Below are 14,487 nucleotides of genomic sequence, written 5' to 3'. Positions count from 1 at the left end.
AAAGTATTGATTCATAATACGAGTTTGACAAATGATTCTTAAGTAAAACCAACGCCTAACTCATCTAAACTCTTTAAATTAAATATATGAAAAAAACCCAGCACCAATTCAATATCTAAATTATGTTTTAGAAGTAATCTTTCAGCCTCTACTTATTTTCGGACTTTTTAGATAGACGTTCACAAATAATTTCTTCAGGAAAAACTACACGGTGAAATGCTACCAATTTTCACAGGCATAAACTAGGCTTGGAATAAACATGAGTCTCTTCTTTAACGTTTTGCATCCCACGGTTTTAAGACAGGTAAAACACTCAAATAACTTAGACCAACGAATCTGTAAATTGCTGTAACTATTCCATTCATTTATCTCATACAATTTATAATCAAAAACCCCCAAACCAATTCTAGGGTTACGAAAATTATCCCAATACTACTATAATTATGCTAATAATTGAATAAAGAGGTAATAGGATAGTCTACTTACGAAATAGGATGATAATAGGCTGAGAAATCGCCTCGCAATTCCTCACGCGACTCCCTTCACACACGGCTCCCTCTTCTCTCTTTTCTCTCTTTTCTCATGGTTAAAATGAATATGGTGATTGGGAGATTAGGGTTTGGTTAGATGGGTTATACATATAGGATAGGTGCTATTAAGACGATACGGGCCTAGCCTAGTTAGATTAATTAAAACCCGAGTCACATAATTACCCGAGTCACAAATACACTACACGACCCAGCTGGTAACTCGGCCTAATATAATATCATATTAAAATACCGGGTATTACAGTTTTATTCTTTCTATTTTGTTTTGTAGACAACTTTTATTTCTCATAACAAATGGCCGCACCAAACACCAACGCCACCACTCTCACTAATGTTTCATGGCTCCGATCCTTTATGGATCGTTGTAAATTTGAAAAGAATGGTCAAATTTCTCCGATTGGGATGCCCAAGTCAAATTAGCCGCCCAAGGTGACGACAAGCTTCGTTACCTCATTGAGGCCTCTCCACTCGAACCTAATGCTAGGTTGAGTGCCGCCACTAGGGAAGCATATGAGGCTTACCACAAAGAGTCCGCCGCTATGAAAAATGTGTTGATTTTTGCTATGGAGGCGGATCTCCAAAGGAGAGCCTTTAAAATGGGCACCGCTTATGAAATCTATTCCAAACTTGTGACAATGTTCTCACAAGCACCGAGGATCGTCCAATATAAGGCGGCCTCGGCATTCTTTGATCTCGATTTCAAGGAGGCCCAAAAGGTTAGCCCTCACGTGCTCAAATTGTTGGAGCTTGTCGAGACATTGAAAATTCAAAAGGTTGAAATCCCAAAGGAGCTCATTGTTGATAGGATTCTTCAGTCCTTATCAAAATTCAAATCATATGTACAATTCCGGGTGAATTTCAATATGCAAGACAGGGACGTGTCTCTTGAAGAGTTACACAAGTTACTTGTGCAAGCCGAAAGAGACATGGGGCTAAATGTTAACCCACCTAAGGATGTGCTTAATATAAGCACTAAGAGCAAGGGGAAGTTCAAGAAAAATGGGGAAAAGGGTAAGAGGCAAGCTCCCATGTCCACCAAGGCTAAGACTTTTGATGCTAGCACTTCCAAGAACAAGAAGGGTCCTCTTGATAAATGCCATTATTGTAATGGTGTTGGACATTGGAAAAGGAATTGTTCCAAGTATCTTGGTGACATCAAAGCTGGAAAGATCACTCCAGTAGGTAAATGACTATCCTTTCTTTTATGTTTCTAATTCAGCTTTGGTATTTTGATACAAAGTTGTGATAATGTATCCCCTTTTTATTGTAAATAGGGCCTCCTCCAAGCAAAGACAAGGGAAATGAGAAGCAAGCTTGAGAAATCATGAAGGAGCTAGGAGTAGCTACCAATGCAGCTTGGTTTTTCTTATTGTCTTTATTTTAATGTTATGAATTTTAGAACTATTTTGATTTCCGTGTTCGACATGGAAATGGTTGATCCTTTTAAACAATGGTTGTATTTTGGATTATGGTGGCTTGACTTGCAACCCAAGTCACCCCTTTAATCGTATTTATTTGTTCTAAAAATTCGTCTTTATATGCTTGCACATAGAAACATATGATCATCTACTTAAAGTGATCCAATAGACAATTATAATGATGGGATTCATTATATGTCCACAAGCTTGAGGCTTGTGTATGATCAATTATAAAGTGATGTTGAGTTGATGAACTCTCCTAAAGGAATGTCAATTACCAAGTAAACCCATCAAATCTAAAAATTATTAGTCAATCTATGAGATAATCCTCCTTCTACTTCAAAAATCATTATTTGTGTCTCATAAGCTATCTTTGAATATCTAGTGTATTTATTCTAAATATAGAGTGGGAGAAAAATGACGACACAAAGAATACAAAGAATAATTTGTATGCTTGAGTAAATGAGATCTAAGAAAGAAAGAATGATTTGTATACCAAAATAGATAGTATACATGAATATATGAGATCTGTAGTCTCGAATAGATGAGATCTACATGACAAAAGAGACCAAGTGAAGTAATCAAAAGAATATATTCTTAAGATAACTACACGAGGAGACCAAAAGAAAGTTTTTGAAAGATAAAGACTAAAAAAAGTCTCAACAAGAGATTTTGCTAGTTTATGAACTACATATGAATAAAAGTTTCAATATTGATATTTACTTAAGAGCCTAAATGAAACAAAGTTGCATCCTTGAATATAAATGAGATTTATGATTAAAAGTTGCAAAGAAAGATATGCCGATATCTACAAAAGCTAAGTTAATTGTTAACCACGCTAGTGTCATTACTTAACCTCATTATGAAAATGAAATGGTTAAACCTCCTTCTGAAAAGGGTATTTTGAGAAGGATGTGTATTAAATGGGATTTTACATTTAAATAATGACATTGCTACGCATCATCATAAAAATAAATGAGTTAGAGATTAAAATCTCTTTCCATAAGTTTAAGGTTGAAACCTTTTCAAAATAGGTATTTTGAAAAGATATGTTGGGAACATATATGGTTTTATCTTAATAACTTGGCAAAGCAAAATGTATTTCAATTCTTGAAATGTTTCGATTGAGTAATCAAATACGAAATATGTGGAATTGAGTGGGAGTTTGAAATTATCATGTGAAGACATGAAATTTAGTGGTAGCAATCATCTTGTAAAATTTATAACTCATTACTCATTGAGAATGACGAACTAGTACTATCTTTCACAAAGAAGTATTTGAGTTTTCAATTCTGGATGAAAATGGACTAAGATGAATCCAATCACATCATGGGATGTTGGATAGGCATTGAGATATGCACATCAAATCAACGAGAAACGTAGGTTATTCATATCGATGAAAATGGAATTACCATAAGCAGTCATGGTCATTCATTGAACCTAAGAATGGTTGATCACATGATTAAAGATTACTAATGTTTCCGCCATTAGAATAATCATGCACATGTCCTATATTGAATCATATGCTTAAGAGCATGATAAATCATTGGTAAGCCATAGAAGAATCGTCATGAATTCACGAGGAGAACTAATGAGCTATTCTAGTGCTTGATAGAACACTCTGTTATGTGACAAGAAGTTGCACATATTGAAGTTTCGAAAAATCGTAAGGATTTATGAAAATCCTAAGCTATTTAAGCTAAAAAGAGAAATAAGAAGTTTGAAAAGATACTTGGTTATAGTAAGAAGTTACTCAAAACTAGTATTTTCAAATTTGCTAGGACTTAGGAGAAGTGCTAAGTTAATCATCTTGACAATTGTTGCAAGATCCTACGAAACATATACCGGGTACATTATGAGTTGGAAGAACACTTGACTAGTGTGAGTTATGTCGTCCACCATAATAAGGTTGTTATGTGATAAACAACAAGAAAGTTCTTTCAAAGTAAAGAACCTAAAACTAGTTTGGGAAACAAGATATGTACTTGGTGAGATTCATGCTATGTGAGACAAACATGAAAATAAAGGAAAATGCAATTCAAAAAGGTTGAACACATGGACACATGGTGTGTTAAACACATGTTGCAAGTAACTAGTGTTTACACACATACAATATACATCACAAGGTTGTAATATGATATTGACTACCCGAATGTGATGTCCACATTTGTCATTTGAGTTATTATTAACTCATCTTATACCTTGTTACATCCAAACGGGTTGTAGAGACAATTGTACCCCGTTAAAGTGAACATGGATTAGCATTGTATTCGCCCATAGTCACTTATATAAGGTGACGTCTCGATGTGGCTAGAGTGTGATGCGATTGATGACTAGTTCAAGTGCCATAGAGTCATATGAGAATGAATAGTCGATCACATAGGCAGACTGTTAGGAACACTTTGTCGGGCTAATGACCGCTTATAGAGTTCTTGCAAATTTATATAGCCTGGTCGTGGCGAGAGCTACTATAGTATTCTAATGAGTCGATTCTTTTGACTAAAGACTGTTCGCCTAAGGTGGCATAGTTTCAGATTAACTTTGATTTATGTTACTACGACCTTCGTAAATGGGGTAAAATGGGCATATTTTGGGTTATGATGGTTGTGCCCAGTCGAAGGGAATAAGTGCGATAGGAATTGTCCACCCCTTGTCAGGTTATAACAATATCTCGGGGCCACTCGAGGAGTAATGAACTGGAATGCGTGGCAACACTCGGAAGGTATCTATGGTAGATAATTCCGGTCAATCAGTTATTCTCCAGAACGAGGAAACCACTCTCGATATGATCACTTGCAAGTACGACCTGAAAGACACCTTGTATTGAGTGGGAGATAGTAATAGGACAAGAGAATTGGTGACGCACACTTGTCGAGGACAAGTGGGAGATTGTTGGAATATTTGTCCTCCGACAATAATGTGATCACAACTGTCGATCATGATGATCACATGTTTAAATCTCATTTTAAGAATACATGTGGGATGTAATATTTTAAAGTCAACTGGTCCACACATATTGGTAATGATTGGCTGACTATAGTTTGACATTACTGTCGTGCAACGGTGGTGATCAGTTGATCCCCATAGGTCATACCTATAGGGGAATACTCTTAATTGATTATTTAATTAATCGTATGCCGATACGATTTAATTAAATTGCTTAAAATTGACGGATGATTTTGTGAGTAAAGGTAACGTGTCTTATTGTAATTCGATTAAATTGGATACGGTCTAAGTAATCGAATTGTTTTATTACTTAGATAAAGTTACTGTTTACGAAACAATTGAAATTGAAATTGAAATTGAATGAATAATTTATTATAAATACAAGACGTTGTAATTTTTAATTTGATAAACCATTTTGGCACAAGTAATTACGAATTACTAGTCGATTTCGTATATGACATATTTTATGAGTATGTTGATTTTTAATATGTTAAAAATACATTACAATTTCACATGTCAAGTAACATGTCACATATGTCACAATTGACAAATGACAAAATAAAATGGACCATCCATTTTATGTTAAATGTGCCGAAAATATGGAGGGAGTATAAGGTTTATATTGTGTTTTTTATTTTAGGTGGAAAACATAATAGTTACAACCTAATATAGCCTTGCATGCCTAGTTGATCTTGAGAAGAACACAAGCTCATGTATTGGGCACTTGTCACCCCTCCTCACCGGTTTTCCAAGAGGGAAATATAGAGAGTTTTTTTCCTCTATTATTCAATCTATCTTTACCTATTATTTTTCCTTGTGTAAGAAATGTTGGAGTTAGTGTCCTCCACAATAGTGCGTTAACATAATAAATCTCAATAATGGAATATCATCAGATATTTAATTATTTGATCGTCGTCACACTAGTAGAAAAAGTCTCATTGACATCGGTTATTTTACCCCATTTACATCGCTTTTGTGGCGATGTTTCTGGGGGCGACGTATTTAGTATTTTTACCTTAACATCGGTTTTAGAACCGATGTAAATAGTATACAATTAACATCGGTTATAGGTGAAAACCGATGTTAATTGTGTTTCAATTACATCGGTTTCTAAGTAAAACCGATGTTAATAGCATCTAATTTACATCGTTTTTGGTGTAGAACCGATGTAAATATCACTTATTTACATCATTTATTGACTAAAACCGATGTAAATAGATATTTTTATTATTTAAAAAAAAAAATACATTTGAGGCGTTTTTAATGGGGAAAACGCCTCAAATGAGAGCTTCAATCAATTAAAAAAAATTACATTTCCAAAACCCATAATGTATAAATATACATTGTTTTGAAAATAAATATTTTTAGATTTACACATAAATAGATATCTGTAGAATACCTCTAACTAAATAATGACAATATTGATAGTAAGATACAAAATATTTTTAGATTTACACATAAATAGATATCTGCACGAGCTAATCCGTACAAAAGCCAAAGTTCAAGCCCTCCTCGCCTTGACAGTAAGTCAGCCATACACTTTCCGCTACCCAGCATGCTGAAAAATGGCAAGTAAGACAGAATCAAATATTCAGATCACGTTGATATTCAGATCAGGAACCAAGTGAGATCCTTCCACAAGACATCTCCTGCTATCAGAAGTTCCTTATACAACTTAATTAAATGAAACTCTATGGAAGAAGCTCTAACTCGAGTTTCATCTAAGAACATAAACCAAGACTAATATGAAATTACAGTCAGCCTAGAAACTACAATACTAGGATAACAGTGTCCGGAAATCATGAAGAGTACTACTAAACCAAATTATAGACATTGACACTCAAAATTCGCTAAAGAGCATAATCAATCTAAATTATAAATCTAAGTTAGAGACTCCTATTACATACCCTTTAGAGTCTAGTCACGCGCCAAGTCATATAAAACCATGTCAATTAACTTTGCTTAACTTTTTCGCTAGAGATAAAAGGATAAAACATCAGCTTACTAATAGAGGATCATATCAGACACACCACACTTTGCGCCGAATTCAGAAATGCTAAATCCTCAAATCCACATCATTTAAACAATCGCATTTCTAGATGTGACTCTCATCCCCATACTCTACATCATTTTGATAAGGAAATCATAAATCAAACAACCACTGAATTGAAACAGAAAATCAAATAACGAACAAGAAAGTGGAAATATAAAATGAACCCGCATTTCAATAGTTCCTCAGAAGCTCATTGCTCTATATACACCGTAAGAAAAATGGTGATTTAGCCAATGTTAAAGACTTATGCTAAAAATCAAGACCCCTTCACCTTCTTTGTTTTCCTAGATTGTGATGCTATCTAAAAAAAATTAATACGAGTAATAAAAAGTTAAAGGTTAGTAGAAGAAGGCAATTTCAAAGTAAAAGTGTAGCTGTGGAAGGAAAATAAAAAAGGAGATGAAGAGAAAATCAGCTTTCAGGGGACACAAGTCGGTTGGCTGGCAATCAACGTTGACAAGTCTAACTCTTTGTCCTTATTTGATTCACTAATATAATCCTCTAATGGTTGAGCATGAGAAGAAAAAAGGAACAGAAGTTCAGGGTCAGAGCCACAAAGTTACAGAACATGATATCAAGGGTGAGTCCAATTAAAAATTGGCAGGAAACGCTTGATAAAGTACTGCAAGCAACCAACATATATAATTGACCAATATCTCAAAACTAAACAAACAAATAGGCACCAAACTAAGGAAGCCAAGATAGATGCACACCAGATCGTCTGAAAGAAGAGAAGAAAGTTTCTGCACATATTTCAACATCTGAAAATCAGGAACCACCACAACCACGATCTCATCTTTATCTTCTATCTACAGGCTTCCTATCACTTAAGCTGCAAGTAAGAAGAACACATATACATGAACAACATTTTGCATTGACAAAAGAAGATCAGTATCAGAGACCTTGTACAATTAAGAAATCAGGAAAGATTCTACCAGACCATCTTCATCTTGGAAGCTCTTACCGGTGTTGTTGGAAGAATAACAATGACTTGGAGGGCTATCTCACCGTTAGTTATCAAGACAAAACGATAATAAATAATGTATAGGGCCATTGGCTGAGTATTGAAAAATACCTGTGAGGGATGTGAACCAATCATGACAGCAGCTAAGAAAGACATGACATGTAATATTTCATTTAGTGCATTAAGGCTTGCATACACTTGCAAACTCTGTCGATTTCTGCCAGAGAGAAAACAAGAGCAAGGAGGCGGTTTAAGTACTTATAAATTAAGAAACCAACCTCCAGCATTGGTTCAGAAGTACACACATGAATCACTCACTCACTCACTCACCTTCCAACCCCATAGAACTATACGGAAGTAATACAAATTTTCATGCTACTAAACCTACTGTCAGATGTTCAAAGACAATAAAATGGCTCTAGAAAGGGAGGAAATTTGTCCTGCAACTAAGAACATGACATATGAAGATGAAAAACAAATTGATCATTATGTGGAATAAACACTCAATTTAAGGATTTGAGCACTAAAAACAAACAGTGAATATAAACAAAGGATCTCAAAGAAATATTCAGTACCATATACAACAAAAAAACTGCCTAACACTTAGAAATTGACAATATTCCACTTCACATAAACATATAAGCATAATAATTAATTTGAATTGAATCAAAATCTCGTAATTTGATAACCCTAACTAGCATATCCAATCAATTTAAGTTAAATGCTTCTGAATCCAACAGTAAATATGCTATAATTATCATATCATAATACCGATTACAACAGTAAGGATACGAAAGTAGCACCGGAAGATTGTCAAAATTTGCACCGAATAATATGAATTTCGAATAATTAAAGGAGACCAGAAAAGGAGAAGCGCAGTAGTGAGCAAGCACCGGCGAGGACCAGCGGATTCAACGTTCATGGTCTCAGCATGGCACAGTCATGCATCAAGCATAATATGTAAGAGTGTAAGACTATTAAGTTAGCTCATACACTCATACATTCCTATGACAGCCATGCATCCGATGAGCTTTAATTACAGATTAAACAACCCAAAAAAGGGCAGGTAAGAAAGGCAAGAAAGCAAGCAGCTTAACAAGACATTGCAATATCGACAAGTTAAAAATAATAGGAAAAGTCGTATTTTGTTTATAACATTATACCTGAAAAATACTCAAACATGACATCTCGCTGAGTTGGAGGACAATTACTCAAGTTAGTGACATACGGCTCGTAAGTGGATGTGAACGAAAACCTTAGCAAGTCAACAATCCTCCGATCATCCCACCTGCAATTCACAATAATAACGGTATCCTCCTTAAAATGAAAATCAAAGTACCTTGATTGTAGGGGAGTCTAATTTTCAAGCAAATTTTTATGCAACTTGAAACACTGCTACTGAAAGCAGTATTAATTCCAACTACCACCAAATATTTCCTTTTCCCTCGAGATTCCGACACAGGGGATCCTTCCATTATAGATTCCTGTGTAGCCCTTGCAGCAGCTAGCTCCATCTCTAGGTTTGATATAGTTTTGTCTAATGTTCTGCATTAGAACAATAATATTAACAAAAAAACATCCTTATTAGACAATCAACTCTCCAAAATAAACCTCGAGAAAGGAATGTCAATACAGAATTCAGCTTACTCTATCGCGCCATTTGTTTTTGAAGTCTCGTGTTTCTGCGAAGATGGATTCCACTGGCCAAGATCAAGCAAGCAAGCAAGCAAAAATGATTATCAATATATTGACAAATGACAACTCTGAGAAGAGACAAGTGACTGACTGCTGAAGATTACAAATATGAAACTCGAGGCATATCAGAATGTTAGTAGAAGACTGCTGAAGACTGCTAAATTGAACAAGGGCACATATCCAACTGTCGGACTTGCCATGACAAAATTTTTTGACATGAGGACCCCATTGTTAGGAGAAGACTTGGATTGGTAAGTGTGGCGTATGGGTACCAAACCCATATCCTTGAGTGTCGAGTAAAACATCGGTATATGGCCTAACTAGTGAAGAGTTGAAGAAACATTATTAGCTTCACTAAAACTTGACTAAACAACTCCACCAGATCAGATCAGGGTATGGAGATACCTTACGATCATCCATACTTGTCAATTCTCCTTATTTTCTTGCCTTACTCTCCAGCTCTGGCTGAGAAATGCTCGTTTGAGGCGTCTTCCTCCGGGTCCACGTGGCTGGCCTATTATCGGCAATATGCTCGATTTGGGTACCATGCCACACCGGACCTTAGCTGCATTAGCCACAAAACATGGACCTGTTATATGGTTAAGGCTAGGCAGTCAGAAAATTACATCTAAAAATTACCTTACGATTTTATTTTTTGGGTCCAACTCGGGTTCATTCGAGTAAAGGTTTTATTAGTTTTGAGCGGATATTATTACAAATAATTTTTCTGATTCAGTAATTTCTCGATATTCCTAATCCCAAAAATAATGAAGTTGAACCCCGGAAATGAAAATATTTACTCTATCAAAAAGAAAGAAGAAAAAAGAAGCGTATGACGACAATGTGCAACAACTGGTACAGACCTGGCTTGGTATTCTTCGTTTGTAGAAGACTGAAGATTCAAGTGGTTCATTGATGAACTCTGATGAATTATGTACATAAATGGAATAAAACCCTTGATGACCTTTAAAGAATAACTCTCACAACGGTGCTAAGGGCAACGAATTCCTTGTCAAGAACATAAAGGCCACCTTAGGAGTCCTATTATACGGGTAATCCTTAATCCCCGGTGCCATTGACGCACGCCACACAAGCTCCTCATCCGACATTGAATGCCATAACTCAGTCGGAGCTATCCACTCACTGAACTCAACCCTTTGTATTGATCTTCCTAAACTAAAACTCGACATATTATTTGGAGGAACAAAGTAGTCTTCTTCCGAGACTAGAAATTTCTTGATTCGATTATTGATGAATACGCCAAGAATCATAATGAAAAATGCTATTGATATGGTGAAGATTATAGTGGTAGTAATTTGGACGAACTAGTTTAAAAATGGAGACAAAGAAGCCTTTTGTTAAAATACGTTATAGGAATGACAGGAAGTAAGAAAGAGAAGGGGGAAGGACGACCTGGTGGTTGTTGGCGGTGGCGTGGCGGTGGTCCGCGTTGTGGCGGGAGGAGGAGGGTGGTGCCGTGGTGAGATAAAGGGGAGTGAATGTGAGTATCGATTTTTTTGATTTGGGGTTTAGGGTTTGTAAATGAGAGTGTAAATGGAGAGGCGAGGATGAGAAAGTGAAGGGTCGTCGGTCGTGGGAAAGAAGAGGCTAGGGTAGTTTTTGTCTATTAATTGAGAATGGTTTTAATTTACATTGGTTATTTAAAACCGATGTTAATGATACGACATTTACATCGGTTATGTTAAAACCGATGGTACAAATATTTTTGTACATCGTTTTTTAAAATAACCGATGTAAGGGAATAAAACTCTACACGTTTTACATCGGTTTTTATAAGAATCGATGTTATTTATGAACATTTACATCGTTTCATCTAAAACCGATGTCTTTGTGGCGATGTCAATAGGACTTTTTCTACTAGTGTCAGTTGATTAACGTAAATCGATAACGGTTGGCTGACTATAGTTTGACGTTATTGTCGTGAGACGGCGGTGATCAACTGACCCCTTTTGGTCACACCTAAAGGAACGAACCCCAATAGATAACTAATTAATTGTATGAGATACAATTTATTTAGTCCCTTGATTTGTAGACTAAAAAGTTAGTCGATTATTTTTAGAGAGATTTCGAGTTGCGAACTCGAGGAGCGGCAGTTATTATTTAATTATGCGATAATTGAATAATAAGTTTTGGGAAACGGGTTTTAGTTAATTAACTGTTAATTTACTAAAATTGTACTAATTGATTAATGTGATTAATATTAGTACGTAAATAATATGTGTAGTGGTACACGTATATTTACGGAGTGAATTGGACGAATTAATTATGGAAGTTTTTAAACATGATACGATGTTTAAAATAAAAATTACACGGATTTGTGCGACAAATATAAGAACCAACATGGACCCGTAAATGGTCAAGTGGACCGTGTAAAATAAGAGTAGTTGATGATTACTCACATAATCATTTCACCTTATTTTGTATACTACCATAATTTATCTTATGTAAGAGTTTGCATGTGATGTAAGATGAAAAAACATAAGACAAAATTTATCTACTCCCTTACTCCACCTCCACCCGCCACTTCCCTTCCTATTTCACTCCATCTATTGTTCATTTCTTCACACTACCTCACTTCTTCACTCAACACTTTTGCATGTGAACAATATTTCTTCATCTCTCTAAAATAATTATTCATCACTACTAAGTTGTTAGTATACATAAATAATAATACTAAGACAAGTTAGTAATATTACTAATAATAATCAAGGGTACAATATCAACAAGTTCTAGTTCAAAACTTGTTATTATTTTTGGGTAAGTTCTTGGGTGCAACAAGAAGGAGATCTTCTTTTTGAAGATTTGCAAGGAGGATCTTCCATTTGGTTTAAGCTCAAGAACAAGATAGTAAGGTGAACTAGTTTGTGCCCTTTTACCACAAATTCAATGTAAGGAAATTGTTTTTCTTTATACATTCTTTTTATGCTTTCTTATTAGCATGCATGTTACATAGATCACCTAAATAACAATTTATGAGATAAATAAATTTTATTAGAGAGTCTAATATGGATCTATGATCCTTCAAGTGGTATCAGAGCTTAGGCTTATAATTTGCATGTTGATTTTAAGCATTTTAATGAATTATGAGATAATTTATAAAAACTCAAAAATTGTGTTAGAAGAGATTTTAGCACGAAAGTTTTGGGACATGCATACCTACTATTCTTAAAAGGTTTGTGGATTTGTTTGGTGATTTTTGAAGTTATTTTGCTATTTTTAATGATTTTTGGTAGAAAACCGAGTCAAAATGTCGCATTTTAGTAAACAAAATTGACTAAAAATAGTTAAATGTTGATTCAGTGCATGGATTTTTTATGGTAGTTCATGCATGTTTTCTACTGATTGTATGCAAAAGGTTGAAGGTTGGTTCAAATTTTCTCCATGTTTATTGATTTTATGTTATAAAAGTCGATAAAAGTCAAATTAATTAATCATAATTTCTACTCTTCATAAGTCTTCTGTGCAATATGTTCCTGTTTGGGTACGTTTATGTGGCTTAGGTCTTAAATTTTGGGGTGAACAATGTCTGTCTAAATTAGCCTCTCTGTTGGGCAAATACATTAAGGCAGACACTGCTACTCTTGATAAAACTCGACTGGGATATGCTAGGCTGTTGGTTGAGGTTAAAGTCGGGCAAGAATTCCCGGATAAGCTTATATTCAATGATGAACATGGCCACCAACAAACTGTCCTGGTTGAATATGAATGGAAGCCTTTGATATGTTCTCTTTGTAAGGGTATTGGTCACCATCAGACTGTGTGTAGGAAGAAAAATGTGAGTCAAGTGGTGCCTAAGCAGGTTCAGGTCTGGAGGCCAGTGGTAAGGCCTGCTGCTCCCACTCATAAGTCTCCTTCTAAAGTTGCTGTGCCTGTGAGTCCAGTGGTACAGTCAGGTGGGAGAATGGTTTCAGCGGATACAACTTATGCTTCTGTAGTCACCTCTCCTCCTGCCTCTCCCACTAAACCTCCTGATTCACTTGTTACTACTCCACCATCTCCTATTCAACAACCACACACTAATGAGCTCATCCAGGCTGGGGTACAACAGGAAGGGGGAACTGACTCTATTCAGACAAATATTGAACATGGATAATCTTGGGTGCTGGAATGTTCGTGGTATTAATAATATAAATAAGCAAAGTGATATTAAATGGTTTTTACATCAAAATAAAATTGGCCTTTATGGTTTAGTAGAAACAAAGGTCAAAAGTCATAATTTCAATTTGGTGCTGAATAATATTGGTAATAGGTGGTATGGTATTAATAATAATGTGCATCATCCTGGGGGGAGAATTTGGATCATTTGGCTTCCTCAGATTTTTAATGTCCAAATGGTGAGTGCTTCTGATCAACAAATTACTGTTGCTGTGGAGGATATTAATGCTGGTGAGAAATTCTGGTTTACAGTAGTCTATGGGTCTAATTCTGATAGTGATAGACTTCATCTATGGCATGATCTGACTACTATTAAGGATTCCTTATCTGGTCCTTGGTGTGTGAGTGGGGATTTCAACAATGTGTTGCATTTCAATGAGAGATTAGGCAGCACTGTCATGTGGGGTGAACTTGAGGATTTCAGACAGTGTCTTCAGTATTGTGAATTGGTGGATATTCAAGCTCAGGGCTCCTTTTATACATGGAACAATAAGCAGGACTCTAATACTAGGGTATATTCCAGAATTGATAGGTTCCTCATCAATCATGAATGGCTTTCCTTATACCCTAACTCTTATGCTTATTTCCTAAATGAAGGTCTATTTGACCACAATCCTTGTATTTGCTATAGAAGATTGGATAGAACTATCAGGAAATCTCATTTCAGATATTTCAATATGTGGGGAC

General features: G+C 35.5%; 1 protein-coding gene across 5 annotated transcripts; it reads right to left on the bottom strand.

Moving 5' to 3' along the window:
- Positions 1-6,206: 6,206 nt before the first annotated feature.
- LOC141642824 (putative beta-1,3-galactosyltransferase 3) lies at positions 6,207-11,241 on the bottom strand. Of its 5 annotated transcripts, XR_012543456.1 has the most exons (8): positions 10,488-11,241; positions 10,030-10,189; positions 9,577-9,629; positions 9,354-9,474; positions 9,093-9,217; positions 8,041-8,146; positions 7,679-7,797; positions 6,207-6,470 (listed from the first exon to the last, which is right to left on the bottom strand). XR_012543456.1 is itself a non-coding variant. In XM_074451768.1 (7 exons), the coding sequence occupies exons 2-4, from the start codon at positions 10,042-10,044 to the stop codon at positions 9,225-9,227; spliced, it is 318 nt and encodes a 105-aa protein (XP_074307869.1). In that variant the 5' UTR covers positions 10,045-10,213; positions 10,488-11,241; the 3' UTR covers positions 6,207-6,470; positions 7,679-7,797; positions 8,041-8,146; positions 9,093-9,224. The 5 variants fall into 5 exon arrangements, 4 of the variants coding, with proteins under 4 accessions (XP_074307869.1, XP_074307868.1, XP_074307871.1 ...); XM_074451768.1 differs by having other exon boundaries at positions 9,093-9,474; positions 10,030-10,213; XM_074451767.1 differs by having other exon boundaries at positions 9,093-9,474.
- Positions 11,242-14,487: the final 3,246 nt, after the last annotated feature.

The sequence above is a fragment of the Silene latifolia genome, chromosome 2 (genome assembly GCF_048544455.1).
Source record: "Silene latifolia isolate original U9 population chromosome 2, ASM4854445v1, whole genome shotgun sequence".
NCBI classification, from domain to species: domain Eukaryota; kingdom Viridiplantae; phylum Streptophyta; class Magnoliopsida; order Caryophyllales; family Caryophyllaceae; genus Silene; species Silene latifolia.
Note: the sequence above shows the minus strand (reverse complement) of the source record. Positions and strands in the feature narration are given on the sequence as shown.